Genomic DNA, 26,178 nt, shown 5'->3' on the forward strand with positions numbered 1-26,178 from the left:
CAGATAACTGTTATGATCCAGGTGGAATTTATCCATATTGATGTTTCCCTAATAGGGTATTCATTACTCATTAGTGGCGGTCAAGCTGTCAAATCAATGAGACCTTTGCTTCAGTAACAACACACACACACACACACACACACACACACACAGCAGAGCCAAAGCAAATGCTTGTTTAACAGCGGTGCTACACACTGAAAGATAAGATCCTAGCTATAAATCCAGGACCAAGCAACCATAACCTCAGAGTCGATGTCTTACAATGCCATTACTTACAATGGGTTTCTACCACATGGTGAACTTCTAGGTTTTAGAGTGTATGGAATAGACTGAGACTGGGTCACTGAGGTTTTATATTTATTTTTTTCTCCTGCACTTAGGGTTCAAGGTAAAGCCATGTGTGGGTTTTTTACCAAGAACCTCTGAAAGAGAGTTCCACATTTCCCTTTTATAGATACACACAGGCCATCCAGGTGTTTGTGGGATAGCTAAATCCCAAACACTGCTACCATTCTCTCTGGCAGCATAAAGTTGTTCATTCTCACCCTTTTTATTCTGTTAGCAATGGAGACATCCATGTGTAAGAGTAAATGTAACTTACTTCATGACAGGCTGACAAAAATACTAATAGCTACATATTTACATTTGGTTAACTGACATGGTAGAAATACATTGTTTGGATGGGAATCTATGAGAGGGGACAAGTGTTTGCCCCACTCATTTGTTTTTACTGTTTAGTCCAAATCTACAAAGGAAAATGAAAATGAAAAATCTAGGAATCGAGGAAAAATTGATGTGACATCATATCGAGATATTTCCAATGCAGTAGAGCTTCACTGCAGGAAAATTTTCAGCTATCTAAAGCATCAATGGTAAACATCAGATTTTGGTTTCAACAATGTATTCAACAATCACTTGGTATCTCTGCCTCTTCTACGATGGGAAATCCATCGTAGAAGAGGCAGAGACACCAATTTCTCCAACGACAGCAGCCTCAATAGACCAGAATGCAATGCAGCCACAGGCATAGGCATAGATATGGGGGGAGACATTAGTATTCTGAAGTAAGGGGTTCTAATATTATTATTATTTTTTTTTTTTCCATCTAATGTAACCATTCACTGTCATAATATCTCTCTTCATTGAGGATATGTAATTTTAGTTATTTTTACCAATATAACATGCACAGTAACTTATTCTTTCCACCTTCACCTATACTCTAACCTCTAACTGCTTTCCATCTTTCAAATGGAGAAAATTGTGATTTTAAACATATTCCAAATTAACAAGCAGGAGGTCTGTAATTTATTATTTTTTACTTTCACCTTGGAGAAGTATAGTGAAGATCTGTAATATATTCCAAAATACCAAGTAGAGGCCCTGTAATGCAGCCTAATTTTTAAGCCCTTGACAGCTTTTACATTTTCACATAATGCAATCATGGATGTAGTGGAAGGGAAAGTCACCTAAACTCAGCTTTTAAACAAGGGAACCGCTTTTTTGAGCTAATGTTTTTGATATAAAGTCACAGCATACCTTATGAAGTACTGTCAGACAAAACTATATAAGAATTTTTCTTGAAAGGGTCTGGAAATAATACTATTTTGAAAATATAATGGATTTTTGTTTGGTAGTGGTAGTGGTAGTTGTTAAAGGACAATAATTCTAGCTTGTTTTTCAAAGTAAATATTTTGAAACAAACACAAGATGTAATTGTGTAAAATCTAGTTTTAAATTCCGTTTCCTTTTACGGACTGGCGGAAGCGTCTTGTTATGGTTCGCACACTGGCTTGACTGGGATGTCATTGACAGCTAATATAACCACAGAGAATGTTAGCCGTTGGTTGACAGACTCATTTTGGAGAGGAAAACTCAGAACTTGGACATGTAATGACCCAGAAGCAATATGTTTGTTTACAAGCAGAAAGCAGAAGTAAGGCGGTGCCTCCTGTCTCGTCTCGGCTCTTGCAGTGTTCCCAAATGCACGCATTAATATGAAATGGTTACTGGAACTTCTTTTAAAATGTAAACGTTTATAGCCTGATATTGCCGTTCCGATGCAACTCTGTAAAACGTGGTTGTTGGCTTCTGATTCACAGTGATGGATTACCTTTACCAGCCTAAGTTGTTTTTATGCTGTTTGGAATTGAATGGGTGTGAATGAGGCCGCAAGGTTTGCAAAACTGATTTAAGAAATATCTTTAATCGCATGTAAAAACAGCCAGAATTAACATGTGAGCCAAAAACTAAGTGTGCCTACCTTTGCATTTACCATTAAGCCACTGAATCTAACTATTCGTTGTCTCCCATGCTGTCTCTGCAGATCGAGGACATGCAGTGGCCTCGAGGGGAGCAGGACATCCCCAGCTCCGTATGCAGCCTGCCCTGTAAAACCGGCGAGAGGAAGAAGGTGGTGAAAGGAATGCCCTGCTGCTGGCACTGCGAGCCCTGCGACGGCTACCAGTACCAGTTTGACGAGTTCTCCTGCAAGCTCTGCTCCTACAACATGAGGCCCAACATCAACCGCACAGCATGCCAGCCTATACCCATAATAAAACTGGAATGGCACTCGCCCTGGGCTGTGATCCCGGTTTTCCTGGCCATGCTCGGGATCATCGCTACCATTTTCGTCATGGCGACGTTCATACGGTACAACGATACACCGATTGTTAGAGCGTCCGGGAGGGAGCTGAGCTACGTTCTTCTGACGGGGATCTTTCTGTGTTACATCATCACGTTCCTGATGATCGCCAAGCCGGACATCGGCGTGTGCTCCTTCAGGAGGATTTTCCTGGGTCTGGGGATGTGCATCAGCTACGCCGCTCTGCTCACCAAAACCAACCGCATCTACCGCATCTTCGAGCAGGGTAAGAAGTCGGTGACGGCGCCCAGGCTGATCAGCCCCACCTCACAGCTGGCGATCACCTCGAGCCTCATCTCGGTGCAGCTCCTCGGGGTGTTTGTTTGGTTCGGGGTGGACCCGCCCAACACCATCATAGACTACGATGAGCAGAAGACCATCAACCCAAATCTGGCCCGGGGGGTGTTAAAATGCGACATCACAGATCTTCAGATCATCTGCTCGTTGGGTTATAGTATCTTGTTGATGGTGACATGTACTGTTTACGCGATAAAGACCCGCGGGGTTCCAGAGAATTTTAACGAGGCCAAGCCCATTGGGTTCACCATGTACACCACCTGCATCGTGTGGCTGGCTTTCATACCCATCTTCTTTGGCACGGCGCAGTCGGCAGAAAAGGTAAGGGCCAATGGATGGATATGGGAGATGAGTGCAAGGCTGGATGTAGATGAAGGATAGATGGGTAGAGGGAGGAATGATGGATGGATGATAGATGGATGGATGGATAAAAATCTTGTGTCCTGTATTTGTATGAAACTGTATGTTCTCTGTACTCTATGTCCATCATCCTTTGTCTTCTTGTCTTCTAATCAGATTTAAGGAGCAGAATTCAAAGTGTCTTGTTACACATCTTTTCATTGTTAGCAACAGAAATATTTTTCCCCCATACAAAATACAAACTTATCCCGGTTTTCCCGTGTTTATAAACCAGAAAACAGCACGGCCCCTGTTACACTGTAATTACAAATCACCAACAAATCACAATCCAACAAAAATCTGTGTCAAGTGGGGCATTACTGCATCATTCATAATGGGTGACTGTCAGTGTTGTTTCCTGTTCTATTAGCCTAAAGGATTCCAGACAAGCCTGATCTGCTAGTGGAAAATAATCTCATTCCGATCCGTGCAAAGAAGAGAAATGCTTTGATATGAAACTCAATGAGCCAGATTCTGCATTTCTCTTTTAAATAAAAAAAAAAAGAAGATAAAGTGAAAAAAAAGGCTGTTATGATGTTCTTGTTTTATAAGTGTAGGAATCCAGATGAAACTTAATGCGGCAATACCCTGTGTTGTTAAAATATTGCATTAAAATAGTGACATATTTCTTATTATGTGTTTGTTACGACCCCAGGCATTGTTTGTTCTCATCAACTACTCGGTCCTGATGAAGCAATTACAGTGCGGAAATTGAAGCAAAAAAAAAAAAAAAAAAAAAAAAAGGAAAGGACAGCTGCAATCCCCAGGTGTTAAGCTGTCTTTCCATAGGTGGTTAGGCTCCTCAGAGACTCAGTGTGATTGTGTTTTGTTATTGTTCTTTTCTGGTTGTAACAGGTCTTAAAAACCCTCAGAAGTTGACATGATTAGCTCTTTTTCAGCAACCGCCTAAGGCTGAAGCTCTGAATTTTGCTGCACTGTGAAGAAACTTAGGATAGAGAAACTTGAGAAAAGTTTTAAGGTTCTTACAGTAATTGCATGACCTTTACTTCTTATCACAATGTTGTGACAACTGTTCCTTAATGAAATTAGTTCCCACATTTAGGCCTCTGTGAAATATGAAATGCGGTCTGCCAAGCATTGTTAATAAGTTTTAGCAAAAACTCCATCAAGCACTGCGAGGATAAATAATTATTCTGTAAGCTCTGTTAAACTGGTTTATGTCCCCATAGGTCTATTTAACTTCTGTTTCTTGTTTTCACATCCTGTCACAGAGTAATCCATGGTTTTGATTAATCATTTGTCTGGAGGGAAACCACAAATGTGTCTGTTATTTGCTAGGATATATTAATGACACTTTGCTTAATCCACACAGCTATAATGGATACTAGGTGTTATGTGAGGGTATTAGAAGCTATTATAGCAGGGGAGGCTTGTGTTACAGCTCTTCTTGATGCAAATTCTGACCTTTCTCATCATGGACGTAGGTTAGTGTATTAGTTAGTGACAAGTGTAGGCATTATCAGTTAGTACCTGAGTTAATAAGCATTTTGATTAATTATGAATATCCTTATCATACTTAAGTAAAGTTAACCAATTTTTTAACTTTTTGAATAGAGCTCTTTATATAGGCAGAGATTAAGGGGTTTGGTCAGTTCCCTAAGGAGGATATATGGCTGCTGTCTTCACACCAGATCAGCGGCCGAGGTAAGAGTCCACCCAGGCGCTGTGAGGTTTGGGGTTTGATCCCTGGCAGAGTCGCTCTACACTCTAAGCCTCTCTGCTTGGCACTCAGCATTAAAGAGGTGGATTGGGGTAAACCCCTGTGATGGACCGGTGTCCTGTCCAGAGGGATGCACTTGTACACCTAAACTGCTTTAGGCCACAGAAACAGCTGATAAGCTCTTGGCCTGTGAGCGGCCTACCAGCCCTGTCAGTGCACCGTAAGGGAAATTTTGCACCCTGCGGCAAAATTACTAGGCACAGGCTAGTGGCAGCGCTGCACAATTAATCAAAAAAAATATTGAAATTGCGATATTGACTTCTGTGATTTCCCAATCGCAAGAGGCAACAAGTTCTTCTTAAAGGGAAAGGTGCTTTTGGACAGGATTTCAAACAAGGTAGTCTTGGGCTGCACCGAATCCCTTGTCTGCATATATCAAGATTCCTGTCAAAGAAGCATTAGCAACTTTCCACATGCACCATCCTCTATATGCACACGTTTTTGTTTTTTTTTTGTTTTTGAAGCAGTGAAGAATAAATGTATGACCGTATTATTTCTATCAGGCAAAACACCTGCTAGAATTTGCATGTCGGAATTTACACACAGAAATATTCACGCAAAATGTGAATATTCTAAATGTGAATTCACAGAAAAGATTTACAAATGTGCAAGCAGCGGCAAAAAGCTAATACAGTAATTGCTCACATTTGTTTTTTTCTTGAATATATTTCTCTACAACTTCTCGAATCTGCTGTTGCAACCTATCAGATGCTGTCTTACGCGTCACAAATGGCGACTCACTTTTGCTACAATTGTGGAGCATTTGTTGTAAAAGTGATTTGTAGATGTGAGCCTTCAAGACGCTGCAAGGAGAGAGCTGGTGGTGGTGATGATGACCAATCAGAAGAGCCTTTCAAGGCAGCTGAAAATATACAGTTTTCATGTTATGTGTCTTATGGCTGCCAGTGAGGCATGTTTCACCTTTAAGTATTTATCAAAAGATATTTTGTTGATATGTTGTATTGCCTTATTTATCTTATCAGCAAATGATACACACATAATAGAACATCACTCACTTACCAAGCATCACTTAATTTTAATAACATTTTAAACTTTTTTTTTACCAACATTCACCATGGTGGGCAGTAGCGAGCAGTGTGGACCGATTGTAAAAATTGAGATTTTATTGGAATAAAGTGCCACTTGGTGGATCTTATGTATGCCGAATTTACCAAAGGTCAGTAATCATTCATGAAAGTTCTTAAAACACATTCTATCAGGTATGTAGTAGTATGTACATTTGGCAACATTACTGCCAGAATTTTGAATGGAGCTTGGCATAGTGTAAAAGAACATAACTGCCAGACTTTTGGATGGAGCTTGGCATAGCATAGAAGACAGAACGGCATGCATCAGGGCTAGAAAGTTATGAAGTTTTTATTAAAATACTGTTTGCTGAATCATTTATGCTGAGTTTGGCGAGAGAACAGGAAAGTATTGGGGCCGCCTGCCAACTTTTAACTAACCAAATTCAATATGAATATGATAACCCTTATGATAAATACTTAGAGGTGATAAAACATAACTAACTAGGAACCATAAGGAGGAAGACATCTTTACAACATTAAAGTTTGCATGATGAAATCTGTATGGTTTTAGATAGCCTGGAAAAAAAGAGGAAAAAACTGCTTTAAATGGTTCTTCATCCAGGTCACACACTCACTGCTTTAAAATAAGAGTTTGCAGCTTCTATTCCATTCATTCAAATATTGACTTGCACATTTGTAAATCATTTCAATGAATTCAAATTTAATGTCAGGACACATGTTGGACACATTTTCTATGGGTGTAAATTCCAATATGTGAGTTTTCTGCTACAATAATGCCTTGATAGAAATGACAGAAAAAGCTGTGTCCACATGTATTAGAATTCATATCACAATCCCAACATTCAGCAATGAAAATGCTATCATGCAGCTCTAACTAGTGGGCATTCATTCAAAGGAGTCTCTGGAGGAGGAACACATTTTTACCATAGGAGAAAAAAAAAGAAAAAAGATTTTATTAATGATGTTCCCCTGAAATGGGTACATGTCGGTTGTTTAGGTCTGGTTATTCATAGGTCACATAAATAAGATAGGCAAGGTTTATTGAAGAAGAACTGGATATGCAGCGAAATGGATCATGAGAGACCTTGGGAGACAGAGATGGAAAAAAAACCTGAGAAGGAGATAGATGAGTGTGGGGAAGAGAGAGGGAAGAAGAAGAAGAAGAAGAAGAAGAAAAAGAAGAAGAAGAAGCAAGAGAGTACAGAGTGATCTGCAGTGTTGTAAATTGGGAGACTGGGGAGAAAACGAGGGAAAGAACGGTGTGATCTGCGGATAAAGGGGAGAGGGTAGAGAGAGAGAAAGCCAAATTGAATGAGAGAGAGAAAGAGAGAGGGCAACGGAATAAAGAGACAGAAACAAAAGAGAGAGAGAGAGAGAGAGAGAGAGAGAGACAGAGAGATTGAGAGAGGAGAGAGGAGAGAGATATGCGGATATGCCAGACATATATTTAGATGGCTGCGGGGCTTTTGCCTTCAGCCCTTTGGAGCTGGAGCCGGAGAATGATGTAGAATCGAAGGTGGGAAGAGGCTACATCATTAGGATGAAAGTCTCATCTGGGGAGGGAGAGAGAGAGACACAGAGAGAGAGAGAGAGAGAGAGAGGGATAGAGGAAAAGAGGGAGGATGAAAGTCAAAATAGCGTAGGTGATTGTGTACATGCATGTGTCAGTGTATGTGTGTATACCTGCACACACCGGCATGTTTTTGAGCGTGCAAGGATGTGTGTGTATATGTGTGTCGGTTTGTTCATTTGTTTGTGTGTGTGCAGTCGTGCGTGTGGATGTGTGTGAGTGTGTGTTTGTGTTTGTGTGTGTGTGTGTGTGTGTGTGTGTGTGTGAACGCTTGACGTCAGCAAGCAGCCAGCAGCTGAGTGGAGCGGTGACATCCTGGCCTTTGCTGCTTGTCATTACCTACCTGGCCCGATGACGAGCAGAATACAAATGAGCACAGAGGAAGGAGCTGCTCGCCCCGCACAGATGCACACACACACACACACACACACACACACACACACACACACACAGACACACACATACACACACACAGAAAGAAATACAGACATGGGAGAGCACATGCATGTACACACTGGAACAGGCACACACAGATGTATGTACATGCATGCACAGGAGCATGAACACACACACACACACACACACACACACACACACACTCACACACATCGCAGGCATGGGTGCACACATTGCCACACGCACATACAGACACACACCAAAGTGCATAAACACTTACACATGCAAACAAACTCACTGGCAGACAGCGAGGCACGGAGGAGAGGGAGAGAGCAAAGGAAGCATGAAGGAGGGAAAGAAGGAGCGAGGGAACGAACGAGACAGACAGACGGCGGAAGAAGGGGTGGAGTGATGCAATGAAGGCGCGGGGGAGAGAGGGAGAGAGAGAGAGAGAGAGAGAGGGAGAGAGAGAGAGAGGAGGGAGGGAGGGAGGGAGGGCGAGCGAGGATAGGAGGGTGTAAAGGAGGCTGTGGACCGGGCTGTTGCTGTGTTGAAGAGGCTAGTTTGCAGAACAAACACAAATACAAACAGAAGGAAGGGCAGAGAGGCACAGATTCTCTCCTACGCAATGCAAGTGCAACACTTAGGTAACTGACGCTAATGAATAAGCACATGCAGACACAGTCCACACAAACATGCTCTTATATATACACACACACACACACACACACGTACAATCGTATGTGCACTCACACACGCCTTCGTTTATGCACACATTCACAGACATCTTGCATAGACACATAAAGACGCAAAAGAAAGGCACGCAGCCCATTAAAAGATAATGTAAAAACAGCAATATGAGTCATAATAAAGGTGATTCAAGGACCGAGCACGAAGTTTACATATTGAATAAGGTAAAGACAGCAGCGATGGGTTTTGGGACCACTGGACCAACAGCGGACTGCGATTCTTCCTGCTGGAACCAACTGAACTCTTTAAACATCAAAGCAATAGAACAGAAAGAAAGCACAAAGAGCATGAATTAGACTGGAATTGGATTGCTAGTCTTTTGATTTTGTTTGTTTACATCTCAAAACTTCACTAATCTTTGTATAGCGCTAGACATACAATAGTATTAATAGTAATAGTTTGTTGATCCTCAAACATTAACTGATCCTTGTTTAGTGATTGGTATTTGTATGAGTAGTAACAGATAGCTGTGAAAAAGAACTTGATGTAAGTCTTGATGCTTTGAATAATTTGTCAATTTAAACTTGGATATGGGTTCTGTATATGTAAATGAAAGAAGAAGGTGATTTTCTGTCTTCATGATTGGCTAAGTAACCTGTTGGATGGCTGGTGATCGAGCAATTAAGGCTTATTCTACTCTTACACTCGCCCTGGAAAAGAGCTTCAGGTAAATGCCTTTTATGTAAAATGTGAATGTGGATTTTCTCTCATTATTAACATCAGTTGAGAAGGTATTTCATGAGAATTTTTAGATTTACTTGGCTGAGTAAATAAACCTCTGGCCTGTTCCTCTAAACCAGTATTTCTGCTCTCAGGAGCTTTGTAAGCTGATGATCCATTTTATTTACAATGCACAGGATCTGATGTGCCAACCCCTTGTGCTGTTAAAGAAAGTGAGAGGGTAAAGCAACCTGACACTGACTGTAATAGGAGGTGTATTATTGAATATTTGAGTCACACACACACAGTAATATCTGTTAAATTTTAATCAGACTACATAAAGCCTGTGTGCCTACATACATTTCATCTGAGATAAATTGCTCATATATTTTTCATGTTTTATTTCACTACTTTCCTAAGCCTCAAACAAACTTCTAAGCCTTGAATAAACTTCTATTCTCTACAAAAAAAAAAAAACTTTTTGATTTTGAGTCTACTGAAACACACACATGCTCTCACACACTCTCACACACACGCATGCACACACACACATCCACATCTCTGCACCACTGTGCAGGGATTGTAATATCAAATAATGCTTAGGGATTAGCCCCTGTGTGCTTAACAGAGTCCTATTCTCATATTGATAAAAGCTGTTTACTGTACCCTGAGAAGGGATTTGTTGTATCTAAATGTAACAGAGGTATATTGTGTGTATTCTCTGATATGAATGCAATGGCAGACTCATTCAGGATTTAGCAGTGAGAGAGTTAGCTTTAGCTTCAGGGTCCTGGGTGAGGTGCTGTATAGTATGTACAATGGAAGACCGGTTGTGTGTGTGATTGTGCGTTTGTGCATATATGTGTGCATGTATGTGTGTGACAGAGTGCTGCATATGTGTGTGTGTGTGTGTGTGTGTGTGTGTGTGTTGGGGGAGGGAGGTTATCAGTATATCAGTATCGATATATCAGTTTGCTAATATATTGGGCCAATTTTGACCTTTCAATAACAACAGACAGTCAGCGATATGATATAATGGAGGTGAGGAAATTATTTTACTCAAAATCCACTCTGATGGATACTGATGCAATCGATATCATCAGTTTGTGATGTTCATTCCTGGAGTTATTTTGTGATAAAGTGTTGTAATTTACTTTTTCGGTGAAGCTGCTTTCCCTCAACTTGTCTCATCTACTTCTGCTTCAGTTAGTGATTTCAGAAGTTTCCGAGAATTACTTTTGACAACCTCCAGGGAACAGACGTGAACTTATTCCTTTCAATCAAAGGTGGGAATATGGGCATATAAATATAGCTAGATAGCCAGCTAGTTGATGAACACTGGGGTGTGTCTATGATCGCGGCAGTGCATGCAACATACAACATGTCTTGTGGCTGAATTGAATGTGCTATTGAGGCAACTGTCAGTGGAGAATTTGGTCTCTCTGCCTCTTCTACAGTGGATTTCTCCCTGTATGATTGTTGAACGGTGCAAAGAAAGACGTTTAAAAAGAAGCTCTCACTCTTTGATTCTGAGGGACTGACACTAAAACCTGACATTTCCCATTTAAGTTTTAGATAGTTGAAAGATTTTCTGCTATCAAATATGGAATATAGACATCACATCATCTACATTTGTCCAGTTATCTGCAGGAGTAAAACAAATACACCACCGAAAAACAAAATGGGCCCACAAATGCAAATTACATCACCATTAGCGTTTTTTTTTTTCCTTTAAGAAGCTGCTAACCAATGCAAGAATATTATTAGCATGGGTTTTAATGGAGAGTTTTTGCATCCCATGAGGGTCTAAATGCTGTTTCAGAGGCATTTCCACCCTGCAAATAAATTTATGGGGGGAAATACTGAATTCCTGTAGTTTTTTTTATCATAAAAATGATTAAATATTGACACAAAATGTCAGCTATCACCAGCTTTAATACAAAAATATCGGTATCAGCATTGGCATCATGGTGCATTATGTATAAAGATGTAAAGAAAGGACTCTACTGTTACATGTTAGCACTTCATGAATGAATCATTTGAGGAAAGTGTTTTCCTCCACCGACAGATTCCCCAGGAGATTCATAGGTATCCTTATGCAAAATGTCAAGGTCAGACTGCGGAGCCTTGTTCTTGTCATTAAGGCTTAAACTGCAACTGTCCGCCATGATTTAACTATATATATATATATATAGAAAGGGAGAGAGGGGAAATGGAGAGGCATGTTTGCTGGGTTGAGGGAGATTGGGAGAAAAAGACAGAAGAGAAGGAGGGAGGCAGGGAGAGAGAGGGGGGAGAGGGCAGAGGGGACGACAATATTTGCAATGCTAATATAATTTCTTCATGCAGCGTGCATTTTATGGCATCCATTAATGCTTGTGTTTTCCGCCTGCCTCTCCTCGCCTCCTCTCTCCTCGCTTGTCACCTCATCCCTTCTCCTCACCCCCCCCCCCCCATTCCTCTCCTTTTCAGTCTTCACTTCCCTCCTCCTCTCCTCTCCTCTCCTCTCCATCATCTCTCTTCTCTTCTCTTCTCTCCTCCCCCTCCTCTCTTCTCCTTTCTCCCATTCCTGTTCCTCTCCTCACTGGCCTTCTATTGCATGCAGTGAAGCAAGGTCTCTTATTAGGTTTTACCTTGGCTCTCAGTTGTCACGACTGCTGCTGTGTCGCTCTGCTGACCCGTTTGACGTATACACACACACACACACACATACACACAGACACACACATGCACATGCACATGCACACGCACGCACACAAGCATGATAGGGAGATGTTTCAGAAAAGGTGGATTCTACATGGCATACTTTATCTGTAAAGCCTGAGCAGTAATTTGTGTGAGATTGTTTTGGAATATGTTTGTTAAACTCACTTTGCAAATGAGATGGATGTATCTTGTAAGCCCATACAGGCTGAGCCCCTTGAATGCAGGGCACAGAAATAAAATAAATCACTTAATCAATAAGTCAATCACTCACCCACACATTTTCCAGGTAAATACATGCACTTTTCTAGGTTTTCCTCTCTTGTGGGCACATTTGCCCCCCACAAGACGACAACAGACCACATACACACACTCTCTCTCTCTTTCTCTCTCTCTCTGTCTCTCTCTCTCACACACACACACATTCATGCACAAACCGGCGCAGCAGCTGTCTGTGGTCCGAGGTTGTATGTAATGTTATTGCCAAGGTAAAGAACATGACCTCTTGGTTAGGGCCCAGCTGTGCGGCAGCCTCACATAAATCACACAGTTATTCATCTTTGAAGGCACAATCTGGAATGGTTTAGCCTACCTATACTGTGCCATTATGTTTTCGGTTTTCCCTGCCATTTATTCTCTTAAGCAGCCGGTGTATTTTTTTCAGCCATCTAAATGATAATATAACAGTGAGCAGCAGGATCAGACTGACAACAAAATTTGGCCCTGGCATTTTTTGCCTTAATTGGCCCATTTATTTATTTGTTGGTCGTTTGTTTGTTTGACTGAGGCCAGTTTGCATGAAGCCTCTATGTAAAATAATGACGTATCCGTTGCTCATTTTAATTAAACTTCCGATTTGAATATCTAAAATAAAATCTAGCATTACTTTATCGGTTTTACATTTAACAAAGGTTGTGCATGTGCATGCTAAAAATAGTGTACTGTATTTTCAAAAGATGGTTTTACAAGTTAGGGTACAATCTAGACACCCTACACATCTACAATATGAACCAAATGGATTGCATAGGAGTAGGATGCAAGCTTTAACTAAATAACTACTGTCAATATAAGCAAGAGAAGATGCTACAGTCAGCACCAACAAAAGGGCACAATTAGGAAAATATGATCAGTTAATAAATGAGATACAGTGGAGAAGTTGGCACTCCATCAAAAGATGCATTCATAGGCTTTCGTGAAACAATAGCCTATGATCAACAAATAAATGAGCTGTACAAAACAATGGGTGCATTTCCAGGCAAAGCCCACTTCAAAATAATAAAACAAAAACTAATGCATCACGACAGATGAAGGCAAAATATACAGTATCAACACTGAGGCTGGTTAAACAATAGGCAAGTGTACAATGTCAACATGAAACAACTTATCTCTTGTCTTCTTTCTGTCACTTGCTCACTGCTACACACCCACACACACACAAAGGCAAATGAGTGGCATAGGGACCGACACAGCAGACTATGGTGGCTTTGACCAAGCAGAATACAATAGAATAGAAGAGAAGATAATATATATTTTTTCTTGCAGCCCAAAAGTGACTCAGCCCATCTGGATTTCACCACAATTGCCAGATGGCCAGTGCAGGTGTGGAGAGCAGCAGCTATACCTTATACCTCTTAACAACCTCAAACTCTTCAGTCCTTTGCCTTCCATCGTGAATGATGAGCGGAGCTACAAGTTGAATCAAATTCAACATCTCATCTTTCAGTTAAAGAATTTCATAACAAAATGAGATATCCACCGTTTATAAAAATGATACCTACTCTTGCAAAATGATTGCGGACATGAAAGAAAAGCATATTGTTATTATTCCTGTATTAAATGTACGATGGGATAGGCTCCAGCCTCCGGTGACTCTGAATAGGAATAAGTGGGTGAAGAAAATAAATGAATGATACATAGGATTTGGGAACGGAACGGTTTTATTACACCAGTGGAACCGATGCCCAAATAGTGACATATATACCTGGCAGCGCCCACTGGATGTGTATTAGGCTAGCTACACACTAGAGGATTATATGGACCAAAATTTTACACAAGATTTGCCCAGTCCCAACAATCAGAGGAGAATTCCCGATCTGAGGCTTGGCTGGGATGCCAAATATTCCCTGGTAACATGAGAGCTTCTGAGCCGCCACAATCACATCAAATATGTTTGATTTTTACAGTCTGTCATCTACACGGTCCCAAACAAGTCGTGTGGTGTGTGACGATCACAGATTTTGAGTGAACGATTGAGACGAGAGCCGAGGTTACAGTGAGGTGAGGCAGAGCGAGCTGTGAATGGCCTTCCACCTCCAGTGTTTTTTTGATTGGTTGGAGATTTTAGTTCCTGAAGTCAGTGACGTTTCAGGAGTCAGCAGGGAGATAATAGTCATTAAGTGGTTAAATACCTCGTCTCTCTAGTGTGAGCATATTTACTAAGAGACAGGAAAGTAATCTGCCGTTATGTGTGAGTCATTACGTTTTAATATCGGTCAGGATTTTTTAAACGTCTCCTAGTGTTCCTCCAGCTGAAGTGAATGACTCTAAACAAGTTTCCAGTGCCACATGAGCACCTTATTATGTCGGATGATCAAGTCGGAGAAATCGGGATTGTAGATGCAGCACGAATTGGCCGAGTTGTTCCAGCATGGCTGAACAGAGCACAGAGTGAACGTAAGAAATTTCATACAATAAAGCCGAAAATGGACCACAAGTACAAACTTAAAAGACAAGGATATTCCTTGACTAGTGCTACAGCATTCCATTTTCCTGTGGTATTTACATTCAGAATCCCCTGAAATAGCCGAAGATTCCTTGCTAGCTAGGCTATCGCTAGCTCGATTGCTAACGTTAGCAGTTGAGGAAATGTTCTCCAATTTTCCGACCATAAAGCACGTGACGTATTCCCGACTCTGAGAAAAGTACGACCCGACATCCCATGAATGCAGGGTGAGTATCAAGCATGTAGGACGTATCTGAAAACAAGTATGTGGGTTAGTCAGGCTGTCAATCAAGCATGGGTAAATAAAACAGAGATGTACAGTATATTATTTAGCTCCTCTGCTGTTGAACCTCTGCTTCAGTTGGCGGGGAAAGACAGTTAAAATTGCAGGTTGGGTCTTTAAATCTCCTCCTCCCCCCCGCCTCCGCCTCCACCCATCTTTGCTGGAGCTCCCTTATTACACGCACTCACATACGCACGCACACACACACACACACACACACACACACACACACACACACACAGACACACACACACACAGCTCAACACAGCATCATGGGAGTACAAGCAGCAGTGTGATTAATGACATGGTCAAATATAGCCGGGGACATTAGGGTGTGTGTGTGTGTATGTGTGTGTGTTTCAACTTGACTCTGTGTGTGCATTGTAGTCTGTGTGCCTGTGTGTCTTGTGTCTGCGTGTGTATACGCGTGTGTATGTGTGTTCATACAAATGTGTGTAGGTGTGCATGTTCATAGAGTGTGCTTGTACATTTGAGCTTTAGAGCCTGTGTGTGTGTGTGTTGCATGTGTGTGTCATCTTAAGCGGAGGTTATTATCTGCTTTAAGTGCCGGTGTAGGGAACCCAGAGGAAAGAGAGGATCCAAAGGTGTCTTTAACTGACAGAGGAGGTGGAGCTACACACACACACACACACCGTGGCATATAATCAATATACCTTAGTTAGGGAACGTCAGGGGGAAGATGTTGATGGGCTGCGTTTAACCAGATTACACGGTGTTGGATAGAAGGTCGATTTGATATCAGCAGACCCCCACTTGTGTTAATTTGTGCGTTACAGCAGGAGGTGATTTGATGGGGGTGAAGGGGCCCGCATCTCCTTTGTTAGCTGAAAATGCTTAATGCAGCCCCCTTACATTTAGGCCCACATTTACATTTTAAACATTTTGCTGACGCTCTCATCCAGGATGACTTGCAATGAGGGCAATACAAGTGCAAGCTTAAATTCATAGCTCACCAACATGAGTGCAAGAGTCAGTGCCGCCTTTCCCTGACAGTAGAATTAATAAATATTCGCATGTTTCACTGTACCTAAGTGAGGAGACCATAGATACCAAAATCATCCTTCGCCCCCGGTAGTTCACTCCCTAAAGTGATCCATTCTAACTCTTCGCTAACTGCTAGCATAAACTATGTTGAGTGATAGCAGATGATAATCATCCAAAGCAAGAAGACTTATCAACTTGAATTAGCGTACAATTCCCAGCAGTAAGAGGCTTATTTCTGAATAACATGTAGTGTTTGAAACAGGAAAATTCATTATCTATGTAACAAATAATAATAAATTCAGTGGAACGTTGAATCACAGAATGAGACAGATTTGGAGAACTGGTTGTCAATTTCATGTAGTTAACAATGACTCACAGCCTTTTAGTAATTAAAGGTTGTTAATGGAACTATTTCAGGTGAGCGACCATGTATTCATCTGCTGTGATTTAGCTGTCTCCCATCGCCCACCACATCCTATGGAAACGGGGAAGGTAATAACAATAATAATGATAATCTTTATTTATGTAGCACTTCTCAAAACAAAGTTACAAAGTGCTTTACAGAGACAAGGAAGTAAAACAGAGGTCATAAAATAAGGCAGAAGCGCAGGAAAGAGAAATAAAAAAGGTAGAAAAACAATACGACCAAAGCCAATAAAAGTCAATAGAAGTTAAAACAACAGAGCGAAGCCGAATAAAAACAGAAACGGGGAACGACAAAAAGAAAGTAAGAGCAATAAAAACCACAACAGGAGAGTAGTACCTGGTAGTTCAAAATAATGTTATTTTTCTAGAATATTTCATGTAAATGTTACTAATCTCCTACACAAAACTGCCACACTAACATATACCATTTAAGAGTAAGTAAGATGCCGATAGAAATAAGATGCCGTTTAGCTTTAGAGCTGCTACAAATTCTCACTTTTGTGATAATGCTAGTAGCCGGTTTTGAGAGGAAAAAAAAAAGCAATCTTTTAAAATGTAATAAATTGGTCACAGAAAACTACTGCAATTGCAAATGTAGAGTGGGCGCACTCTTCATCTTGTTTGTATTTTGAATAGAAAAACTACACCACATCTTGATGAGCTTGTTAACTTGAGAAGTTGACAGTGAAGCACAGCTCAAGTGTTTTCAAACATCATTCAAACCTTTCAGAATATTTTTTTTATTACATCTGATAGCTATAAACTGGCAAGCGTCTTCTGCCCTAAAAGTATCTGGATCTCAGAAACCGTAAGAGCTACACCAGCCAAACTTGGCAGATAGGTTTAAAGTCTCACCCACTACTCAGGCAACAAAAATTATACTGTCTATGTTGTTACGTTTTGGCTAAGACTAAGTTACCTGACAAAATGCCACAAACTAACTAAAGATGTTACATGTCGAACTCAAACTATAACATTAGTCAAAGTCCTGTGCTAACATGCAGTTTCCAACCAGGTGAAAGCCTATTTTTAGATTAATTTATCATAAATTAGCACACACTGTAAGATGCCCCTCATCATCAGCAAGTAAACTGCAAGGCATTTCCTCCAACTCTCATCGGTACAAACGTTGACCCAGCTGCTGGGTACCGGTGACCCAGCCACAGGGTTACGCACACATCACTGACAATTAAAACAGTATATTACCCAGTGAATAAACACAAACAACACAGCATTTTGACCAAACTTGTTCAACCCAGCAGTGTGTTTACAGAAACAAGCCAGCATTTGTTTTTGTTTGTAGAGGAAATTTGTTCTCTGTGACATAAACTTATCACTTCTACTACAATGTATGTGACATTTCACATCAAGAAAATTACAATATGTAGCAGTCTTAAAATGTCCTGTACAGCTCTATGTGTAGAGCATGGCACAGAGTTAAGATTATGATTTCCACTGTGCTAAAAATGTAAGGCGCTTTGGAAAGCATCCACTAACTGCTATATGTTATCGAATTCTGACCTATCCTCCTATCCTATATCTATTGTTTGTTTGTTTGGTATTTTCTAATCGAAGCTGAACCAATGTAAAATGTATGCAGCATAGATGACAGAAGACATTATAGAGAGTTTTACCCTCTGGATTCTATATTGGAGGAGATTCGAGACGCAGGCTCCTTTCTCTGGAGTCAGCATCTCTGTTTGTGTGCAGCTGAAGATTGACAGCTTTAGAACTTGACTTTGGAAATACTGCCACTTTGCATACTGACACCTCAGTGGAAAGGGCCACATCTCTCTCTCTCTCTCCCTCTCTCTCTCTCTCTCTCTCTCTCTCCGTATTTCTCTTGCTCTCTTTCTCTCTCGCCTCTCTTTACTCTGTTTTTCTCTCTGTCTCTTTTTGTCTCTGACTTTCTTGAGACGTCAAGTGCAATCTCTTTCTCTCTCTCTCTCCCTCCCTTTATGTTTTCATCTCTTCACTCTATTACATCAGAAATAATCTTCATCTCACGCCAGCCCAACAGCCAGTCTCATTGCATCCGCCCACCAAGCACTTACCCACCCCCTCTCTTCCACCCTCTCGTTGGTACATGGCCGGCATTTTGAATATCCCTCTTAAGCTATAAAAATCTCATCTACTTCGATACACAGTAAGGTGTCCAATGTGAGCAGTGCCCATGCTGCTGCATTATGCCATATATTTTTGTATGCAAAGCAGTTTGGTAGACATTAAATGCAAAACAGCAAAGGGTTCATCCAGTTTGCCTGTTCCCCATGACCTATCAATCTCTGGAACTAGACAGGCTGATGACAAAGTGGCATGCATGGAAGCTTGCGCCACACAAGAAGACTAGAAATGTGGACTTGATTTAAATATTATTTGAAGGGTTTAATGTGAAACTCAAAGATAGTTTGGAAAGAGTAGGGGCCCAAAAATGGCAGAGCAAACAAGACAAACACAGAGGTAGGGCTTCCTTGCATGCAAAAAAAGAATCACTTTAATTTAAGTAATTGAGTCCACATGTCAGAAATGAACAGAGGTGGTACATCTTCCGAAGTCAAGAACAAAATACCACAAAGCATTCAGGTACCAACTTACACACAACACGTTTCAACCTAGACCTTCAATATAGACCTAACCTTCTGTAGTGAAGAAGACCTGTTCATTTTTGATGTGGACACAATTACTTCAATTAAAGTGATTTTTTTTTTTTTGCATGCAAGGAAGTCGTGCCCCTGTTTTTTCTTCTTTCTTCAAGGGTTTTATGTGGCAATCTTCAAAATACTCTTTTTTTGCCATTGCACCGTTGCTGTGGTGTTTGAAATGGAAATTGCCACAAATGAAACATATAGCACACATTAGACAGCACACCCCATGCTAAAAACATAGAATGTGCATTCACAGTATTGCAAAGAGCTGTGTGTAAAAGTGTAACTTTGATTCAAGGTCCCACTTTGTTAAAGCAACGTTTTTACCAATCGTCAGACAAAAGTTTTAAATTTTACTATAGCAGTTTGGGTTTCACAGTGACAAGGCTGCACTTTTCTGTCAGGCTTTATTGGAGAAAGAAACCATTTTTGGAAACTATAAAAAAAATCTTTGGATGCCGGGGATTCTGTGTTTCAGTACAAGGTGCCCATTTTTTTCTGTTTCCAAAAGCAGCAGAAACAAAAACAGTGTTAGCTCCTTCATCTGCATAATCGTGCTGTAATTGGACAGGGTTAGTCATTAATTACAACACATGTAAGATGAGGAGTTGTTATGCTGAAAATAATCCTACAAGAAAGAGGGAAGCAGGGTTTAGCTGGTTTGATAGCGGTTCATTTGTCTCAAGGTAACCAAATCCAACCAGGAAATTCAGTGATGGATGGATGGATGGATGGGCAGATGGATGGATGGATGGATGGATGGATGGATGGATGGATGGATGGATGGATGGCCGCCTAACACAGCTATGTAGGCCTATTTAACTTTGTCTCATAAAGTTCAGACTTTGTCATATCCTGGAGGTAAATGTCAAGAAGCAACATTACTCAATGACTCATTAACTAAAAAGCTAATTATTTGTAATTCTTAATGTTTTGTATAATGACATTTTCATAATTTGGATAGTTCAGCTCTAACTGCATAATCTCGCCCCTTGAAATGCTCCCCTGCTGTGGACCGTCATGAATGCATAACCTCAATGTCATAAAATTAAATCCAAATTAATATTTTGCACAGAATGGGGTCAATATAAAACATTTTTATCTTGTTATGTTTGACAAGTGCCAGAAAAGTTTCTGCCTGCCTCCCTGTGGTTTTTCCCACCTGTTTTCAAACTTTCTTGTAGCCCGTGTTTACAAAACTGTTGAAGAATTATCGTGTGCTTCTGTGAACGCAGGGCAAATACATGATATATTATCCCCATTTTCAGCTATTTTCTGATCCTTACATCGCTCACTTGCTGTCAAACTCACGCTCACTTATTTTCTCACAAGATAGCACCCACAAATTCATAAATGGATGGATTGTAATGGGTGAAAAAGTAATGTGTTAATGGGATTACAGTCATCTGAGTACAAAAAGGCAACTGAAAATAATTAGTCACATCACTCTTCCACTCTTCTCCTCTAAATCCTCTCTCATCCTCTCTCTTTACCCAATCCCACTTTTCATTGCTTTTCTCTTTCCCCCATTTCTCATCTCTCCCCAACCATTTCTTTACCATCACTCCTCTCTTGCTCTACTTTTCTCTCAACCTTTCTTAACCTGTCCGCCGCTCCTCTCATCCATCTTTCTCAACTTTCTCTCCTTTTTTCACGCATCTTTTTAATGTGCCTCACCCTCTGGCTTGGCCATCAATCTTCTAATGTCTGTCTCATCCCTCTCCTAAAACTTTCCTACCTCTCCTCTCTCTTCTCCCTTTTCTTTCACTCTCTCTTCACCTACTCTCTATTGGTAAACTTTCCCTCCCTTACCCTCTCTCTCACCATTTCTTTGCACTCGCTATTCTACTGCTCTCTCGTCCCACTTAACCTTTTCTCACCACACTTCCACTCGTCTCTCCTCCCTCTTTCTCGAACTCTTTCGCTCACCTCTCCCAACCTTTGTTTACCTCGACTCTTGCTCTCTCATGCCTCTCTCAACCTTTTCATCCTCTCGCCCACTCCTTTCTCATTCGTCTTTCTCAACCATCTCTCTCACCATCACTCTCCTATTGCTCTTGACCTCTCTCTCTTTCCCATTTATTCTGCATTCTCAACTTTCCCTTCTTCTCTTTCCATGTTTTCCACCATCTATAGCCGTGGGCATAGGTCTATTTCTCTCTCTTCCCTACGTTAATACATTCCCACTGCTCTCCCACTCTCATCCCTATCACCCTCTCTCCACTCATTTCCCATTTCTCTATCTTCCCTCTCCTGCTCACCTCCGACCTCTTTTCCATAATTTTTACATTTAAACTTCTACTGCTCTCTTGTCCCTCTCCTTCCCGCTCACAGCTCTCTCACTCCTCTCTCCCACTCTCTAACCTATTTCTCAAAGGGGTTTTGAAGGGGCATTAGGATAATTTATGAGCTTTATCAACCTCTATTGGTGACCAAAAGGAATTGCAACAACATCGGCAGAACTTGTATCCTATCCTACACAAGTCTGTGGCACAGCCTCCAGCCCCAATCCTCCCATCCCCTTGAAATACGATGGCCTGCAATTGACACAAACAGTAAAGCCACATTTTCACAAGGCAATGAATAAGCCACAGCACTTGAATGGATAGAACAGTTATTGCCATTCACATCAATGTTCCAGGATGGTCAGAGCAGCGGCCATTTTTGGCTGGCTTCAGTATAAACCGACTTACTGCAAGTCGCTGAGGTGAGAGGTTTTGCAGCAAGAACCAAAGCAGCTTCTCTGTCTCCTTGCTGCTATGGATTGCTAACATGCTAATGTTGACCAGAAGAGCTAGAGAGAGAAGTACAGTCTTTGATAAAGCTACGTTAGCCTCATCGCTAACGTTAGTGTTCAGTTGAGTTTTGACAGCTTGCTGACACGTCTGCAAAGTTTCAAGCAAGTGTGTCAGACTTTACAGCAGAGATCCAACAGAAATTAGGATATATATTACAATGCAAACTACTGTAATAATACTGCTTTGTCATACAATTTTCTAGGTTGAGTCTTTTTAGCCTTGTCTGCAATGCTTGTAGCACCGTCCTCCAGACTTTGAGCAGCTGAAACTGAACTTTTACTTTTAATGAAGTATTTTTCCATTATGGTAGTGCTACTTTTACTTAAGTAAAGGATTAGAGTACTCTTTCCCCCACTGGCTATAATAGAGAGATATCTTCATTGAGAATATTCTAAATACCTAATAAATACCTAATAAATCTAACTCCAACACACACACACACACACGCCCACACACACACAGTTAACATAATTCTGATGGTGTTTACCCTGGCTAGGTGCCTTATGGTACCAGGTCTTGTCCTGAGGGATCTTCATTAGAGAACGACCTGAACAATCATTTATCAACCAACTGGCAGAGAGCACCTGGGGGATGACCACCGTAACCCACACTGGGCCTCACAGGAACAACAAGAGCCTAGCGGGGACAACCACTTTATGTCACTAAAAGCCCAATGGGGACAATCATCATATCCCACATGAGGCTACGGGGACAGCCACGCTCTTCCTCCTGGGAGGGCAGGGACGGTCCTGTTACGTCACTTGGGACCCAGCGGGGACAGCATTGTCATTTCACTTAATATCCAGCGGGGACAGCCTTCACGTCCCAATTAGAGGCCGAAGGGAGAAAGGCCCCTTATGGAAAGTGAAAGCCACCCTCTGGTGGTTGCGTTCAAAGCTGAGGGAGAAAGGCTTGAATTCTCCATAGGTAATTTGATGTAAATGTACATTCTCTATGTTAGACATTTAGCTGATGCTCTTATACAGAGCAAATTACAATGAACGCAGCAGCAAAATAACCGTCAATTTTTAGAACGCCAGCTTTACAAGCAACTAACAGTAAGCGGTGAAAGGTATTTCCCTGTGACTCTATGATGATGATGTAAGTAAGAGAGAAGAAATTTAAAAAAAAATAAGAGGTATGGAGAGAGGGAGAAGGGATGTTTTAAATAAAATTTTATTACAGCATACATTAAATCAAACATGACAAGCATTCCATTTTCATGTAAAAATGATGTTCTTTTATTGATTGTAATTATGCTGCTATAGACAAAATAGATTTTTATGGTATAATTTATTATAGGCTACTGTGTAGAATCCTCAAATAACTAACATTGTGTTTGTCAATGGAAAAATGAAAATATTTTCTCAGGAATGAACACAATTGGCAGTGGTGTTTTTTTTTTTTTACAAAAAAAAAAAAATTAACAGTCTTAGTTTAGTCGCCTCTCTGCCACTGTATCTGTCTCTTTTTCTCCCCATTTATCATTTCCATTTACTGTACACTCAGTCATGTGTACTGAATTGCACAGGGTCATTGACCCACCACATGACAAACACACAGACACACAGACATACACTCACACACGCTACAATATTACATTAACCATCTGTGGTTGAAATTGAACTGTGCCTATTTAGGTCAATGAACACAGGTTCCTTTATGTAAATTCAATCCAACATCCATAAACCATATATCGCATGTCAGGTTGACAGACAATGCAAGCTTAGACCAGCAGCAGAATGCACTGAACAATAACAAGCATACAAGGCTTCATGCAAACCCTTTAACCTCTGGTACTGTGTCGCTGCAGCTCCAATATTCTAATGGGGTCTCATGCTTCCACTCAAATTACAGAATTTAAGGCTGTTATATTTAAGGCAACGTCTATATGAGATGGACACCACTTAGATTAGATGGGGTCATCAGACAACCAGACATTCAGTACCGTTGTACATGGTTGTACATCTGGTTCCTTTTTCCACCCAAGCAGAAATGTATTCTCCTTTTGAGCATAAATCTTTGGACTTCTTTTAACTCTTAAATGCAGCTTCTTCTCTAGATAGGAAGTGGAAGTCGCTTTGTGTTCTCCTCCCTTCTCCTCTCATCTCCTTTCCTCTCCGCTCTGCCTTTCCCCCTTTCTTCCCTCTCCTTTCTTTTTCCTCTCCTCCATTCACCTCTCTCCCCTCTCCCCTCTGTCCTCTCCCTTTTTGTTTCCTCTCCTCTCTCCCTCCTCTTCTCTCAACAACCAAACATTCAGTACCCTTTGTCGCCAAATAAAATGAGCAGTGGAGTACATTGGGACGCAAACGCATCAGCGTGTTGCAGCTGGGGTTAAAGCTACAGCATACCAGGCAATTTAGCGCCTTGGCGGCCCCCAAATGGCAGCGAGGTAACTGGCAAGTCTGTAGTTGCTTTATGCCAAAGGATACGAAATGGACGAGAGAGGTAAAACATCTAATGTTAGTGAGTCCAGCTTTCTCTGGACGGAGCGCTCCCTGGCCGCTGTTTAGGAGACAGTTTGTGTTTTGCTCTACTTAGTTTAAATTCATCGCTTGTGGGCAGAGAAGATGTCCCACCACTGACCATACCCAACACCAGAATTTCAAATGGGGTGAATCTACAGCATCTCTAATAGGAGAGATATCTCTATTGCAGCCCTATTGGTGATTTAGGTTGATAACATAAGTGTTTTTACATATAAATGTTGCCAAGTACAGCTTTCAGGCTGATTTCAGTGTTGCTTGGGTCACATTGAGGAGTGACAAAGCAAAATATACAATAGATTTACAACAACTGACTGCAAATATAAAACTGTTAGCCGGCCTTTGTTTGCATGCCATCCCCCTCTCTCTTCCCCCTTTACTGTTTCTCTCAACTGTACTGTCTAATAAAGCAGAAATGCCATAAAAATAATCTACAAAAAAAAAAAGTAGGCTTTGAACCCCACTAGGTATCATAATGAACTAAGGAGAGTGGTAAGAAATGGCATTTTTAGAATAATTGTCTATTCATCGCATAAACAAGTTGTTGGCTAGGTGAACTTTATGGAAGGTCACAGTCACCCCAATTCACAAAATGAATAAATGTAACACAAAAAATTTAACAACAGTGACAAAACAATCAGTTTCCTTGACAACTATGTGGAAGTTGAACAGACCAATGCTGAAGCCACAATTGTTTGCTCATGAACTGCACTGGCATGCTTGAGCGCTGGCCCCATGTCAGCCCATCGAGTTGCTTACAAACACAAAGCTTGACTAAATCTTGTTTCCTCAACCTCGACAGACAGAGGGATACAATCTCTATCTGACTGAGGATGTAATTGATTTTGTCTTTGGCTTCGGTTTTTACTGGATGCTGCTGTCAATAGCACCTGCCTCTAAAGTAAATTGAGCTGTGTGTGTGTGTGTGTATACATGCGTGAGTGTACACTTTAGTCTGCTAAAGTTTCACACTCCCAAAGGAAACTCTCTCTCTCTCTCTCTCTCTCTCTCTCTCTCTCTCTCTCTCTCTCTCTCTCTCTCTCTCTCTCTCTTTCTCTCTCTCTCTCTTCTCTCTCCTCGCTCTTTCTCACACACACACACACACACACACACATACCCAAACACGCAACCGCACCCATGCACCCACACACGCAAAGTGTAGCTCTGCCACAGCTGTCTCCCTTGTTGCACATCACATCTGGTTCCTTTTTCAACCCAAGCAGAAATATATTCTCCTTTTGAGCATAAATCTTTGGACTTCTTTTAACTCTTAAATGCAGCTTCTTCTGCAGATAGGAAGTGGAAGTCGCTTTGTGTTCTCCTCCCTTCTCCTCCCTTCTCCTCTCATCTCCTTTCCTCTCCACTCTGCCTTTCCCCCTTTCTTCCCTCTCCTTTCTTTTTCCTCTCCTCCATTAACCTTCCCCCCTCTGTCCTCTCCCTTTTTGTTTCCTCTCCCCTCCCCCTCCTCTTCTCTCATCTCCAATCTTCTCCTCTCCCCACTAATTTCTTCTCGGTCTCATATCTTTTCTGTCTCTTCTCGTCCCTTCTCTTATTCCATCCCATCTCCATCCCATCTCTCTCCTGATGCTACAACTTTAGCCAGATGT

At 41.2% G+C, this 26,178-nt stretch overlaps 1 protein-coding gene across 1 annotated transcript in view; it reads left to right on the forward strand.

Moving 5' to 3' along the window:
- Positions 1 to 201: 201 nt before the first annotated feature.
- Positions 202 to 26,178, forward strand: part of LOC139665351 (metabotropic glutamate receptor 7-like) — a gene marked incomplete at its 5' end in the record, with an annotated part of 37,146 nt that continues 11,169 nt past the window's right edge. Inside the window, 2 exons of the mRNA XM_071544346.1 lie at positions 202 to 254; positions 2,324 to 3,259. Of these exons, the coding sequence (XP_071400447.1) occupies positions 202 to 254; positions 2,324 to 3,259 (989 nt within the window). The remainder of the gene's footprint in view (positions 255 to 2,323; positions 3,260 to 26,178) is intronic.

Source organism: Centroberyx affinis, unplaced genomic scaffold, assembly GCF_046629955.1.
Source record: "Centroberyx affinis isolate AG114_WGS23_722 - 3 ecotype Tasmania unplaced genomic scaffold, CSIRO-AGI_Caff_v1 ptg004540l_1, whole genome shotgun sequence".
Classification (NCBI taxonomy): Eukaryota; Metazoa; Chordata; class Actinopteri; order Beryciformes; family Berycidae; genus Centroberyx; species Centroberyx affinis.